Consider the following 16,620-nt stretch of genomic DNA (forward strand, 5'->3'; position numbering starts at 1 on the left):
AATAAAAAACATTTCCTTCTGCTTTGACGTGAGCTATGGGAATTCTAGTACAAGTTTTAATTATCCTCCTCCACTTAGATAAAACATCAAATTCCTTACCCAATAACCTAATTATTTTTCCCTATCATTAAATTATAGAAAATAGGGAGACCTTCTAAAATGATGTTGTCTCATACCCTACCTCAGAACATTTGATAATAGGAAAGAGTGTTGAAGAGGTCATATGGAGAATGTTCTGACTTCCTGGAGTCATGGAACCTGGTTAAATCATTTTAGTTGCACCATTTTATGGATGACAAGAACATAAAAGATTATTTATTTGGCCTCATCTAAAAGATGAGGAAATTTGGGCTGTACAAGGCTCAGAAGTTTTCAAGGAAGATGTCCCCATAGTAATCCATTTGAGGGTTAACCTCAGAAGCAAGAATATTTACCTTCTTACTTAAAACTAAACTAAGCCCTGTCATCCTACTGCTATAGGTATGATTTAAACCTGTCCCCTTTTATTGAGCCCTAAGTACTAGGGATGATGACTGTACTTTGATTACATAGAGGCTATGAGGTTAAAAGGGGCCACAGGAGGTGATGCACCTCCTACTTCCTGGGCTGACCGCAACCTTAGCCAGGTAGATGATTATCTAACTTTGTTGTTAAAAATACCCAGAGAAGATTCTCTAAATCCCTTTAGTAATGCATTATAGTTTTTTTTATAATAACCTTTCATCTTCCTAAAGACTGCTAATGAGTGACCCCTCCACCTTCTCTTTGGTGGCCTAAGTAATCACAGTTACTCCAGCCTTTGATACTCAATGCTAGTTTCAAACCTATTTCATTCTTCTCCTGTGAGTCCTCTCAGGGCCAATGAGGATTTGCAACAAATCTAATTTTAGGTGACATGACTGTGAGAAAAGTGTTCTCATCTGGAAGTTATTAAATGATACCAATTTTACATGAATATTTTGCAAGGGAAAAATTTCTAACAGAATTTCAGAAAATAAAAATAGTATGTGTTGTTCCTGAACAACTGATATAACAAACAGAAAAAGAACATGATGTGTTCTTGTATAAAGTATTGGATTATAAAGGATAAGAGGCTTGGTGTCTATTTTTTAGTTGAGATTGTGATTTATTGAGACAGGCTAATGTATTAACATATTTTTAGATTATTTTCCTATATCTTTATTAAGTAAGTGATATAGTGATAAGAGTAGTACTGGCCCTTGAGTCAGAAAGACCTGAGTTCAAATTCAGAATAAAAAACTTAGTAGTTTCATTATCTTGGGCAATTCATTGAACTTTTCTCAATTTACTCATCTCACAAATGAGGCACAAATAGTCTCTAAGTCATAGGATTTTTGTGAAGACCCAATAAGTTAACATATGTGAAGTGCCTTTAAAAATGTAAATGCTATAAAATTCTAGCTATGAGGTTGTTGATTTTTTTAATTTCACATTTTTGCACGGTATTGGTTAAGAAGGAACAGTCTAACTATTGGTAGATTAATGAATAATGTATGAAATATATTTTAAAATAGCCTCCACACTGAACTGACGTACTACCTGAAAATCTATCGTGAAAGAATCATTATTTTGAGTTAAAGTAATACTGTCTGTATCAGTTAAAAGGTAAACAGCTTTAAAGGTAAAGCACATTTAGCCATTATCCCTCTTTTGCAAGTTAAGAAAGACAAAGTAGCAAGCAGTTAGGCAGTGCCCTGGATAGAATGTTGATTAGAAAGACCTGAGTTCAAATTCTGCCTCAGACACTTATTAGCCATGTGATCCTTGGCAAATCACATAACCTCTATATGCTTCAGTGTCCTCATCTATAAAATGGAGATAATAATGGTACCTACCTCAGAGAGTTGGTGTGAGGATAAAATGAGAAAATACAAAGTTTTTTGCAAATCTTCAATAATTATTAATTATTAATTAATTTAAATTTTAGAAATCTAGTTCTCAAACCAACTTAAATTTTACCACAGATACTTTGGTAGGAGAGGGGTTGTGGACCTTAATTTAGAAACCCTGTCAAACCAAAGGAAAGCAAGAGGAAGTTAAAATAACAGAAGGTAAGGCATCAAGGTCAAACATTAGAACAGACTCCATAGCTGAGGGTGTTTTGTGTAGGGCCCTGACCCAGAAGATCCCTACCAGTTACAGATTTTAACAGGCACACTTTGATGTCACTTTAAAGCTTTATGATGAATAGAAGGGCTCATACTTAAGCTCTTTGGAAAAAAAGAACTTGGGCTTGTATAGACAGCTAGTCAACAGGAGATACTTCAGACACACCGCTTTAACCTTTCTTCCCTTTTTAAGTGATAGAATCCCAGAGACAGAAAAGACTTGAGCAGTCTTCTAATCCATATCCTTGAAGAATAAAACTTTGATTCATGACCAGATGTCACAATCCTTGTGCACGATTCCCATCATCCAAAGTACAATACTTTGCTTTCCAATTAATACATTTAGACAACTATGTGGCACATTACATAGAAGACTGGGTTAGAGTCAAGAAAATTTGAGTCCAGACCCTGTCTCCAAAGTTAATAGTTGTATGCCTCTGGGTATGCCATATATCCTTAGCTATAAAATAATAGGGACAGATTAGATGACCTCCACATTTCCTTCCATTCTGTGGCCTAGATGCAGTTCTTTTTAGTGACTCCAATTGACATGTAAGGAGTCACGTGGTTGTATTTCACTCTGCCTCTCTCAAACATACTAGTGCTACCAATCATGACTGAATATTTGGATAAAGCCAGGTTAATTCTCAAAATCATGTAGTGTAGACATGGCCATTGGGAGATACCTGATTCTTTACCTTTCCACAACCAGAACAAATCTAACAATGTGAGAAAACCAAAGGATATGGTAATATTTCACACACTCTTAAGATTCACGCAATTGTGAAAATTACTTTTGTTCATTATCATTCCTGTGAAAAGCATCATCTAGCAAATGCATAGACTTAATACTGCATGCAGTTAGGAATGAATGCTGAAGAGACTGGGATTTCTCAGGAAATCAATTCAATGAACACTACTTTTGTCTGAAAAGAATGATAAATCCCCATTAACAAATTTGCATATTGATTATCCCCCTACCCTGAACATTTTGATCGTTTAATTAGGTTTCCACTGTTTTCAACCCCTGCATTAATGGACCATTTCCTGTCAAATTCCTTCCAGAGAGTAAAAAGTTAGTTAAGGCAGGAATAGCATTGGTTTTTTTATATGCTCCATGGGGGAAAAAAAAAACATCACTGCTGTTTCATTTCTGAGACATTCTTCCCACATTCTGGGCTTAAAAGAAGAGTAGTACTTCAGGGATTTCAAAGGAGATCTATATCACTATTCTCTATATCAACATGCTACCTCACATTTCCTTCTCTAATGGTCATTTAGAGTAGAAGACTTCTTTAGAAAACATGAATTTTGCTTTTATTTTCTGAATATTTGTTTTCTCCCTTCCTAATAGTTTCCTTAGCATTTTGTTTTTGTTTTGATTTTGTTTCCCCAATCACTTTGCTTGCCAGTATTTATATCTGTAGATGTAGTTAACTGATTGAACAATTAAAATTTCAGATTTTTTACATGAATGTTAAGCCCTATAAATGTTAAGATAATGCCCCAGGAATCTGTTCTAGGGGGTATGAAATAAAAGAATTTGGGTCACTAACACAGCTGTCACTAGGCATGTTTGCAGCTGGGATAAACTCTGATGTGCCTGGGACAAGTTGTACAAAAGGTGCTCATTTGTTCCAGGGCAGGAGAGGCAGAATACAATGATATATTTGATGGAAAGACTGACCAGGACCATCATCCCCTGACCCCTAGGCTTTGGGTAATTTCCTACTTAAACTAATTTTTCTTGATAACTAGATACAAGATCAGTTGCTTCTTTCCTTTTGGCAAACAAAAATCCCAATTTCTGATGGAGTGATAATCCTTACAACAAATAGATGTTTGGGGGGAGGAGGATGAAAGATGGCTTAAAACTACCTTTCCCCCTTCCCCCCAAAAGCAAACCAAACCTCAAAGCATCAACTTAGAGCTGTAAGTTTCATTAGGGATTATCTAGCTATAAGTACAGCACCTTAATTTTTACTATGAAAATGAGGCCAGGGGGCCAGAGTCAGTTGGCTGAGTGAAAAAAGTGACTTGCTTGAGCTCTCTCCCAAAGCCCTCCAAATACCTGTAAAAAAAATGGCTCTAAACAAATTCTGAAGCAGCAGAACCCACAAAAAGACAGAGCGATGCAAATTTCCAGCCAAGGACAGCCTGAATGGTGGATCAGAAAGGTAAATCGTGCTGGGCAGGGAGTGGAGTGCAGTTTGGTGTGGGTGCACAGGCCACAGCGACCCTGGATGAGGCCTCAGAGGACTGAATCACAGGCAGCTGTGGCAGTTTCCAGACTTCTCAACCCCTGAACACCAAAGACAACTTAGAAGGTCAGTGGGAAAAGTCTGTGTCTGTGGTGAAAGAGAAGCTAGGTCTCAGTCACAAGTCCCTAGTGCAGCCTCTGGGGCAGCAGCTGCCTCCTCAGCTTCAGGCCCACAGACTGAAGGGGAATCAAGTGGCTGATCAGAGGGGGATTGCAGGGATCTTTTTGCCAGTGCTGAAGCAGGAATCTTTTTGCCTGTGTTTGGATCTGGGTCACAGTTCTGAGGGGCAGTCATAGGGCGATGAGGAGTGCTGGTGTGGTGGAGTTTGTTGTGGCTGTGGAGAGGAAACACCTTGCCCCTTATTATAGCACCCTGGAAGAACTGAAAATTTACAGGTCCCTAAAAGTATCTCTGGAAACAGCTGTACAAACCCCCGAAGCTTGGGACAGTACACTCTTCACATTGGAAGCAGGCTCTTGCCTTAACAAAGAGTTTAAAACTCAAGTAACTGGCCCAGGGAATGTGATAAAAAGATCAAAGGAGACCTCAGGGGATCTAGCTGGATCACTAAAAATAGGAGGTTGTTTTATGCTAATAGGAAGTGATTAAGAAGAAAAAATTTGGATTAGAAAGTTGCTAAATTCAAATATTTAGCTCTTATTAGGAACTTTTATAAATTAAGATTTTATAAGAGTTAATTACTTTATTTTAACAGAAATAGACAAAGGAGTTGAAATAGAATAGGGGACATGAATTAAGAACTATTTTAAATGAATTAAAATAGATAATGTTGATTAGTTACAAAAGACTGACAAACTAAAATAGCTGTAATTGCTGAGCATTCTGTAGCCAACAGAAAATGTAACTGTACCAGGGAGGATTATAGTCTTTTCTGTCATCAACATTAAAGGCTGGGTATCTCAGCATTGTTTAAGAATAATTTACTAATAAACCTGAATCCTGAGATGATTCATTTTTTTTCTTTTAAAAGCCTTTGGTATACAAACTTACCAAAAGATTTCTGAAAAACTCAAAAAATCGCATCCACTAGTTTCCCTTTATTTATATATCTACATATTTTCTCAATTTCAATAAATTATTGTATGATTCCTCTTAGAAAAGTGCCTTTTGTCACATAGTTATTTTTTGTTTAAGTGAGTTTCATCTTGAGGAGAAGAAAGTGTTTTTTTTAAATGTAATTATCTGATGTGTAAGGTAGAAGACAGATTGCTATTGGTTTGTTCATGAAATTTACTCAAGTGTCAGTGGTAATAGTGTGGTGGACCAGTGTATAGCAAATTTGCATTTTGGAGGTTGTTTTTCTATAAAATTTTATGGTGATACATACAGTCCCTATGTCAGAGATATCATAAGGTCACCTTTAGGAGTTACCACTCCATTTATTGACTAAGAGCCCCCACCCAGAATCTTGGGGAAATCACTGATTTCTTCAATACATGCTGGCCATAATATATCTAAAGTACAACTACTAAAACAGAAAAAAGAACTAGGAAACCCCTCCCCATCCCAAATAGTTCACTAAGCAGCCTATGAAACAGAACAATAACAACTGACTCCTCTAACACTTACATTATGACTAATGCTCACAATGGATTAAATGAGATGGCAGATATAAAGGAGTATGCACACTTTCAAACACTATACACATGCTAGCTATTAGAAAAAATTCTAGATATTACTGGTGATGCTGATGTACAAGACACTGAAGTACCACTGAATCATCATTTAAGATCAGTTAAGCACCTACTATGTAGCATTAAAATTCATTGAATGAAAGTCACTACTTGCAAAAATTTTAATGGGACAGATGACAAGTATATACATATATATAAATATGCATATACATACACATATATATACATGCATACATATATGTCATATGTCCCACTAAAATTATTTTGCAATAAAATTTCATGATTATACAGTCACTATTATCAGAAACACTGTAAGGTGACCTTTAAGAGATACCATTAAACTTATTGACTAAGAGTCCCCCCCACCCCAGAATCCTGGTAAATCATTGTAATGGGCAGCCCACTTTCTCCTATGCATGCTGGCTGTAATGTATCCAAAGTACAATAACTAAAATAGAAATAAATATGTATGTATATGTGTATGTATGTATACCAGTATATAAAAAAAACAGAAAGAGAATAAATAAACAGAACCACACAATGATTAACTGGAAGGTAATTTGAGGAGGGCACATGTGATTAGGATAATCAGAATTTATATAGAAAGTGTTGGTAAAGCGGCATCTTAAAGATACAATTATATTCCATTTAACTTTGGCATCAAAAGTTTTATTTGAAAATTAGCAATCAATATATAGCAAACATGGCAACTTATTAATCTAAATTTATGAATATTGGAGGACTAGATCTCAGAAACTGATGAACTTTGGCAACCCTTTAACCATTCTGATGTCTCATCTGTAAAATTATTAAAAAAAAAATATGGTATACAAGTACTCTTCCAGTTCTGACACTTGTATGATTCTAATGAAGACATCCTTGTAATCTTACATGTCAATGTTTATCATACATAGAATTGTACTGTTATAAACTTTGCATTCAGGAACAAATTTCTTATACTCTGATGGAGCTATGATTTCCATAGGAGCAACATTAAAGTTTCCTTCCCCCAGGTTTTCATCCTTGAATGATTATTGCATTTGGCTTTCCATAAATTCCCACGTAGGAGTATTTCTCCAATATGGTAGTTGGTCTTCCAGATATTATTATAACATTGGGGCTACTGTTGTGAGACTTGGGCTCTTTATCTTTTGTAGCTCCTTCTTTGACCATGGCTGCCCCATTTCTTTTTTGTCTTACTTCCTAGAGAACAAATTCAGAACTGTATTGCACATCCAGTGACTTGATCCATTTCATTGTAATTCCATTGTTGGTGTTTGGAAAAAGGTGACATCTGAAGAATACCAAGTAAATATTTTAAATAGATTGACTAAAATGGACTAAAAAAAGTTAGGCACAGATTAGTAAGGGCTATTTTATGTTTGTTCAATTTTATGTGTTACCTTGGTAGAAAGACAAAAGACACACAAATATCTCACGGCCAACTGTTTGAAAGGATCTTCTTGATGAGGGAGCAGTGGGTCTTTGAATAATTAACACATTTTTTTGCTGGGCATTTATTTCTTTCCAGCTTGGTAAAGATGCTAGTGTGTGGAATTATTTTGCACAGCTTTTAAGAACTCAGTATCTAAAGTCTTTATCTAGTGCTTTTATAAAATTATTTAACTCATTTTCTCCTATATGCACATTTTGCCCTAATAACAATAGCCAGCATCTGTACATTGTTTTAAGGTTTGCAACACAGTCTACATAAGTTAAATCATATGATTCTCATAGCAACTATAGAAGTTATGTACAATTATTATCTCCATTTTACAAATGATGGAACTGAGGCTAATGCACATTAAATGAGTGGCCCAGAGTTATATAACTACTATATGTCTTGATGACTTCAGGTCATCCCGATTCTGAGGACAACATTCTTTCTATTTCACCTAACTGACTCAGATGCACAACTCATTTTTTACTAAGTTTTTTTTAACATCCTTTCTTTTTAGTGAACACAGTGGAAAATGGTTTTTTGTTTCATTAGAAAGCTCAAAAAAAGGATGATAAATCATTGTACAAAGTGGAGCTTTCATTAAACAGGAAAGAAAACCTAATTGAAAGTTGCTGTAATTCATGAATGATCAATTTCATGCCAAAGAAGTCATTAAAAAAACTTGAATGGCTATAGAAACCAATCATTGGTTGAATACTAAAAAGGCTAGATTCAATCTAAAAGCCTGTCCTTTTAATTTTTTTATTATTACACACACACACACATACACACACACGAGAGGGGGAGAGAGAGAGAGAGAGAGAGAGAGAGAGAAAGAATGCTTTAGTAACCATTTGGTTTTCTCATAATAGCCATTGTTTTTGGTGGGCATGTTTCAATCACTATTTATTTATAAACCTGAATAGCCACATACATCCTATGAAGCCTTCCCCTTAAAAAGTCACATGTTATTCAACATGAGACCCTTGTTACAGCTCACTTTCTTTCTCCATTAATAGCAAGAGATACCCTGGATTTTATCTAGGCCACTTCTTTTAAAATTCAACTAATTTAACTAGATTTTACAAACTAGATAATGTAAATATAGATATCCATAGGGCTCAGTCTTTCCTTTGGGGAAGAAGATCTTTCTTTTAGTAATTCTTTCAAGATACAGAAGAAGGTGAGATTTCAGACTTCCACATTTTCACTTACTTGGGCAGCATCACTTTGTAAGGACTATGTCTTGCAAATGGTGGCTATTTTGGTGAATGTTTGGTGACTTGAATTGTTATTAACTGCATCACTCTGTCAGAGAGTGATGTCCATTCTTTAAAATGGACGTGATAAAAACCTCTTCTTCAGGGGTGTCACCAGGATTGCCATACTCAACTCAAATGGATCATGAGCTCATGGAGATGGGTAACTCTTTCAGTAATTCAAACTGATATTATAGCAGTCTTTGTGACTCTCATCAAAGTCCTCCCACAAAGTCTTCCTGGTCAGAGTTGAGGAAAGGGAATACATGACATGCTAGAGATATTTCCCCATGACATTAAGAGGATACATGCTTACCATAGGCTGCCCATCACTTAACCTTCATCTCTGCCTTGTGACTAATTCATCCTCTTCTTTTGTTCATGTATATTTTAATATCCTTGACATAATTTCTCCTTGCTAATTGTTTGTAGCGCATTGTAGCCTGTTCATACTTGTCATACGCTTCTCTGTTGACCTTTAGGTGATTCTCAGTTTAAATTCTTAGAAATGATAGTCTTCTATCACAGTCACTCTGCCACACTGGAAACACATTTGTATTACAAAGATAGCAAAAAGTGGGGTAGTCATATAGTTAGAGAAAAAAAAAGATCTGCACTATTCACACACAGGTCTGCAAATGGTCTGTTTCCACTTTCCCTATCCTTTGAGATGGATTGACAAAAGCCTGCTTTTCATCACAAAGTACAGAGAAAGAATATAGGATACTCCAAGCCCTCATGTTCCTTTAAGTAAATATCTATACAGCCCAGTTTAACTGTGTTGATAGTGGAATCTGGAAAAAAAAATAAAAATCACCAAATGACTCAAACAAATTTTATCAAACATTAAGTTCACTCATACTTACTTTTCTCCCTCATTATCCCTGACCAAGTAACTAACGGACCTGGCTATGCATATATAAGCAGATGTCTGCAAAACAATGGGGATACTGCTAACAATCATGACTTAAAACTTGATGATTGCTGTGCCTATCTGCAAGAATCATAAGCCACTTCTAAGTCCATTTTTTTTCTTCAGCAAGGACTATTTCACTTTTCAAATACCAAGGAAGGAGATATTATTTAAAGGAAGAAAACCAGAGCACATTTTTATTGATATACCTTTTATAAAATTATATTACCTTCATTTCCAAATCTCTTCCTCTCCTCTCCTCTATCCTCTGATCATCCCCTATAACAAAGAATGAAAAAGAAAAAGGGGGGGACAGGTAGGTGGCGCAGTGGATAGCACACCGACCCTGAAGTCAGGAAGACCTGAGTTCAAATCTGGCCTCAGACCAAACACTTGTCACTAACTAACTGTGTGACCTTGGGCAAGTCACTTAACCCCAATTGCCCCCCCAAAAAAAGAGAAAGAAAAAGGGGAGGAAAGTTCAATAGAACCAACTGTCACATCATTCATGTCCAACAACAAATATCCTGCATCCTTATCCTCCTACCTCCACACAGAATATAGAGGTCCATTTTCTCAACTCTTTTGGAACATCACATTTTAAAAGCTTTTCATTTTATATTTGCTATTCTGTAGATTATTGATTTTTTCTTTTCTGGTGTTGTTCCTTGCAGAGGGTGAATCTGTCCTTCGATTTTCCATTTTATGGCCATTTTCTACGTGAAATCACTGTGGCAACTGGGGGTAAGTAAACATCTGCCCATTTGCTTTGAATATGCTCCCAAATTTTAGTACAGTAATTTAAATAGAAAAAGTATAGTATTTGTTGGGAAAAGACCGTGTTTTCTATTATAAAGACAGGGACTTAAATTAATCCCGAAGAGGATTAAGCTACAGGAAAAGCTTTGTAGTAGAAAAAAATGACAGCTTTAATAATTTTCAGTTCAGGTTTTTCCTCTTTTCCTTCCAAGTTTTAATTCCATTCCTGGATGAAATAGTAAATCTACCTGATTGATGGAAATTGGAATGGAACCATTAAGTAAAATAGTCTAAGAAAGCTAGTGACATTATACTTTTTGTGTTCATTCCCTGTGTAAATATGTTGATCTTTTAAAAACTTCCCCCACCCTTCCACTTTGAATCCACACATGCTGGCCAACAACTCAGTTGTGATATTCACTAGAAAATAAACCTAGAAAATTGGAGTTAGCTTTCCTAATTATATACTTTCCCAAACTTGGAGGTCAGTATAAAGCTTGGAAGGACTATGCCAAGGCAATTATCATTTCCCATGGATTGACCAAGAAGACAGCATCCTCTTTATTCCTGAGTATCACTAGGAGAACTAAGCGAAATGCCCATGGATTGCTACTGGTGGGCCAGAGAGGGAAAAAATAGAGAGGAAAAGGAGGAAGAGTAGGCATATAAAAACAAGAGAAAATTGGAAGGAAAAAGAAAGAAACAGAAGTGAGTACATGAATTGTAGGATACTAACGAGAGTACTACTATTTTTGGTTACAGAAACAAATGCTACATATCAGCTATACCCTAAATAGCCATTATATTGAATCAATTTTCCCTTTTCAGAGGGTGAGTTTGACATCTTGACAAAGACTGGTATTGTTCATTTTCAGTACATCTTAATTAGAAAATCTATAGGACTTTGGAGAAATGGGTAAAAATTATAAGGAGAGAAATTTGGGCTTAAGATCAGAAAGACTCTAACAATTACAGCTGTGTAAAAGTGTAATGGGGTACTTTGATAGGTGGTAGGTTTCCTCTCCTAGGCAATCTTCCAAAGACTGGAAGGAATAAGATATAATCGCAAGAATGATCACTTAGAAATGTATTAGTAGAGATTTATTCCAGGTATGGGTTGAAATAGTTGGCTGCTCAAGTCTCTTCCAACTCCTGTATTCTGGGATTTTGTGGTTCTGGGACCCTGATATTGAGTTGTAATCAGTTAGGGCTACAAGAAGAGAAAATGTTATTTGTAACAGATCTTATTGTCACATGAATTTTTACATATATATATGCATACATGCACACATATATACATATACATACATGCACACACATATGAACACATATGCCACCTCCCTCAAAAAACCAAGCAGATAAGACACCTTACTTTCTTTAAAAGCCTTAAGTTAACATGATTTGCTTACAGCATTTGTTTTATCCCCACATCATTTTTAAAGGGTTTCAAAAAATTGTAAGTCACTTATTCATGATCTTTTGCTTGTGAACCAAATAAGGAAGAAACAAAAAAGGAAAGGATTCCCCTATTACAAGCTAAATAAATGAGAGGCAACAGAGTTTTGTAGAAAGAGCACTACTGTCACTGAGTCAGAATGTGACCTCAGAAAAGACATTTAAATTTTACAGAGCATTCATTCCTTAATCTGTAAAATGGGGGAAATAATATATGTGTAATACAGTGCTCTCCACCCTACTCTACTTTGCTCCAGAGATTTAATTAGCCACATTCTGTTCTAACAGTTAGTTCTCTGTTGTTGTTGTTGTTGTTGTTAATCTTGAAGGGAAAGGAGAGGAATAAGTATTTAAATAATGTCTGTTATTTTCCAGGAACTGTGCTAAGTGCTATAAAATAATATTTATTATTATCACTATTATTATTATACCTTAAGAGCAATATTTTTTATTTTATGTTTTAACTTATGGAATAAAAAAAGCATTTCCATAACATAATACAATAAAAAAGATGATTGTACACGAAACTGCAAATCTACTATATACAACTCACTATTCTTTCCAAATATATAACATAATTATCATGTAAATTTATTTTTTTCTTTTTTTTCTTCCCTCACCTCGCCTGAGAGATGGTTACTATTAGACACAAATAGGTGTATGTGTGTGTCTATATGCATGTGTATGTGTTTATACATTTACACGCTCTCCCTATTTGTGTCTACATATATTTGTGTGTGGGTGTGTGGGTGTGGGTGTGTGTGTGTGGAGACAGACAAATAGACAAATAGGGGTGTGTATGTGTAAAATAATTCTATGCATCTATTTATCAGTTCTTTCACTGGATGTAGATAGCACCTTTCTTCATATGTTCTTTGTAGTTAATTTAGGTATTTATAATAGCCCTTTGGATCTACAGGGGGCCTTCATTTTCTGTTTCATGGAATTTATATCAAATTAAAAGTTTCCTCCCCATGAAGATATTTGTCCTGAGGTTTCTAAGTTGGAACTATTTGTCCCAAATTCATCCTGAAAGCAATGCCATTGCTTCAATAATCATTCTCTCTTGAAAGTATCCTCAAATATGAATAAACATATTCGTCATCGAACCGTCAATTTAAAATCAGAGGGGATCTCTCAGAAGTTGTCTAGTGCCAGTCCCCCTCCTTTTACGGAGAGGTTAGGTGCTTTATCAAATTTACACAGATAGTATGTAACTCAGGCAATGTTTGAATAAAAGTCCCCTGATTTCAGATACAGTGCTCATTCTGTTATACCGCTGTCCTAAGGAGCCCAGACTTCCTTGGAGAAACCATGAAACTACCCTCAACAACTGTTGGTTAGGATTCCTTTTCAGGAGTTGGGCAGTGTCATGGTGCTCAACAGCTCACTTAGCATGTGATTATTTAATAGCTTCTGACTTTGCATTCAATTTGAATTGTCTCTCTCGTGGCTTAAGGCCTATACATAACTTTATTAAGTGCTTACTCTGAGCCAAATACTAGACTACGTGCTAGGAATTTCAATGCAAGCAAAAAGATAGACTGGCCTTGCCTTCAGGGAAATTACCTTCTAGTGGGGGAAGACCATACATTAAAAGAAGGTGAAAAGATGGTGGTGGGGAAGAAGGTTACCTCAGTGAATCACAATGTAGAAAGCAGTTCAGAGGGCCCAGAGTGGTGCCTAGTGGGAAAGGGAGCAGGAAAAAGTGCTTGTCTGGGCCCTTCCTTGTAATGGAGGTTCCTGGGGCAATTAACAAATCAGGATGAGAAGGCTCCCATACTTCATTCATATATTCTTTTTGAATAATATGCAGGTCAAGTGGAAATGGAAAGTGGATTTAATTTTCTGATGGCTATGAGCTGTGTAGATAAGCATTTTGGAAAATTTACATCCCAGTCTCCTTCCCCCATCACTCAACATCAATGGAACGGTTATTTTATACCTTCTAATCTTCCACTTACTTCAGATGTCTACTCTGTCCATTTTTAACACAATAATTTAAAGTTATATATAAATTGCAGAAGTGTAGTGAATTATTGGTACTGCCTCCCATCTTCACATGACAGGTGACAGTTAAAATTATAAAATCATCTAGTCATGTAATGGTAGTTTATTTGAATCTCAGCTATAACATTTTTCTAAAAGAGTACCTTTCTTTTTTTAACAGTATGTCCAAGTCTCTAGTTAAAAGTATGAAATCAAAGATAAATGTCAGGTCAGTAATTTATAGGCTTTCAAAATGAACGCTTACTTATTAGACATTCTAGTATTCACAATTTTCATTCCATATAAATCATGTGCAAAATGAATAGTAAATATTCACCATCTCATTTTCTGGTTCACTGATAGTAAAATATGAAAGTATTCACTTGTCTTTTTAAAAAAACTGCCTTTTTCATCTTTTAAAAAAGTAAATCAAGCATTCTTCTGAGCCTCACATAAATATATTTCTATTTATAACATTATGAAGGAAGGCGGTTCAAGAGGCTGTTAATTTTGCATAAAGAACTACATTTATTGTAAATTTTATACAGGTAAAATAAGAGCTAAACCTAATTTTCCTCTTTTTCTATTTCTCTATGTCTGCTCTGAAATAATTTTATTATGCTCGTGTTGTTGTTGTTCAGTTTTGTCCCACTCTTCATGACCCCTTTTGGGGTTTTCATGGCAAATATACTGGAGTGGTTCTTCATTTCCTTCTCCAGTTCATGAAGAACTGAGACACAAAGGTTAAGTCACTCACCCAGGGTCACAAAGATAGTTTGTGGCTGAGGCCAGATTTGAACTGGGGAAACTGAGTCTTCCTAACTCCAGGCCTGGCGCTCTATCCATGGTGCTGCCCAGGTGCCCATAGAGTCCCTCTAAAATGCAACATCTTAAATCCTCTAATACAAGCTAAGCATTAAATTTGTTTTAGAGGTGTTAAAGAATTTTGTAAATTCTTAGAAGACTTTTTGAACATAGCTCACTTTGGCCACAATTATAATAATAGGTAGAAGGGGGGGAAGTGAATTTTTTCTACATTCATGTGAAAGGAAGAGAAAATGAGGAGGGCTGAGATAATTATTCAGGTAATTCAAGCAAAATAATATATGGGAAGCAAATTGCCTAGATTTTTTTTCACATTTTCCACGTTCATTATGTAGTTAGTTCACTCTGAAATTTTTGTTTGTATTGTTCACATAAAGGCAGAGGTTAAATAAAGATCTTCTGCATTTGTTGAATCTGTTATGATAGCATCAAGGGCTGTTACAAATCTTCAGCAGTTTAAGTTTTTCCCAGAGTTCGGTGATACTCAAATTATATGTAGAAATGAAAAACTGATTCTTTGAATAAATATTTATTAAGCACAAAGGAATGATCAAAGCATTGTTCTACATCCTAGGAGAGTATAAACCTCAGAAAATGACCTCATTAAAGCAACACCAAGGGGCAGGAGAGATGAGGGAAATGCATTTTAGCCATTGTATGTGGAAAAGGAATGTCTAGGCACAGTTTGCTTGAAAAAAGATCTGTTGTGTTAGTGGTCTTCTAAGTTCAAAAGTAGTTATTTATGTAATATGGTGGCTAAGGAAGCAAACACAATCTCAGGATATTTTAAGGAGATTTGTGATTTCCAGGAATAGAAAGGCCATAGTCCTGGGATACATAACCATTGTCAAGCCACACCTGGCCTATTGCATTCAATTTTGGATGCCATATTTTTCAAGAGCATGAATAGGAGGGCAAATAGAATGAGAAAGGGCTTTAAATTGCTGAAGTAGCAATATTAGTCCAAGGACCTATGGTGCTTAGAACAGAGAAGATTTAAGATGAACATGACTGCTATTCTTCTCAGAGAAGGAATTAGCTCTATACTCTTTGGCCTCACGGGGCAATGGGACAAAAATTGAGAAGAAACAAATTTAGGTTTAATTTTAAGCAAAGCATCCCTTCCTGGTAATGATCATTTAAGAGGAAAAAATTATTAGTCTGCTTTCAATTGTGAGTTCCTGCTCATAGGCAGACCTCAATTAAAAAAAAAATTCTGATAACTTATTGGTTCTCTTATAGAAGTGCTTCCTATAGCTACAGTTAAACTAAATGGCTTCTGATTCTTCTAAATCTGAAATTTGTTCATTCTGTTAGAGTTAAGTAGAATGTAGAATAAAAAGTAACATCGGGAACTTGTCTATGGGAAATATTTCACTAACAATAGCATGAGAGGGGCCAATTTTTGCCCATGCATATGTACTTAGCACATATAATATAAATGGAGGGAAAAAGTAAGTACTTTGTCTGCAGTATAGTTTTCATGACCAATATGGCTTCTGAATTGAACGTCTCTGGGCATAACTCTTCCTATATTCTAGGACTATGCCATTGTTAGCTCTTGGATCTTCTCTTGACATCAATTATATGGTCAGTTGACCATCTTGAAATTTTATATGAAGAAGAAATTTTACTAGAATTAATTTTAGCTCAGTTGTGTTTATCAGTATGACCACATCCTTTGTTCATTAAATGCTGGATAATCACTGGGTCAAGATGGTGGAGAGGAGGAAACAGGAGAGTTTAGTTCTATCTCACCACAAAATTAACTGGTTATGAAACAACTCACCTCTTAGATAAGTGGTAAATAGATTCAGATCCTCTAAGGCATGAAAGTGAAAGGCTTCCAGCTATGACAAAAGCTTCTGTGGAGAGAATTCCGTCAAGGGATAAAAGTGAAAGACTTCTAAAAGTTTCTTCTCTAAGACACAAAC

The 16,620-nt window shown here is 35.6% G+C and overlaps 1 protein-coding gene across 2 annotated transcripts in view; it reads left to right on the top strand.

The window, feature by feature from the left end:
• PLXDC2 (plexin domain containing 2) overlaps positions 1-16,620 on the top strand; it is a 490,381-nt gene that overhangs the window by 265,327 nt on the left and 208,434 nt on the right. For both annotated transcript variants that reach the window (XM_027847979.1, XM_027847980.1), the window contains exon 4: positions 10,333-10,402. In XM_027847979.1, coding sequence (XP_027703780.1) covers positions 10,333-10,402 — 70 coding nt within the window. The remainder of the gene's footprint in view (positions 1-10,332; positions 10,403-16,620) is intronic.

This window comes from Vombatus ursinus, unplaced genomic scaffold, assembly GCF_900497805.2.
Source record: "Vombatus ursinus unplaced genomic scaffold, bare-nosed wombat genome assembly UNPS02005459.1, whole genome shotgun sequence".
NCBI classification, from domain to species: Eukaryota; Metazoa; Chordata; class Mammalia; order Diprotodontia; family Vombatidae; genus Vombatus; species Vombatus ursinus.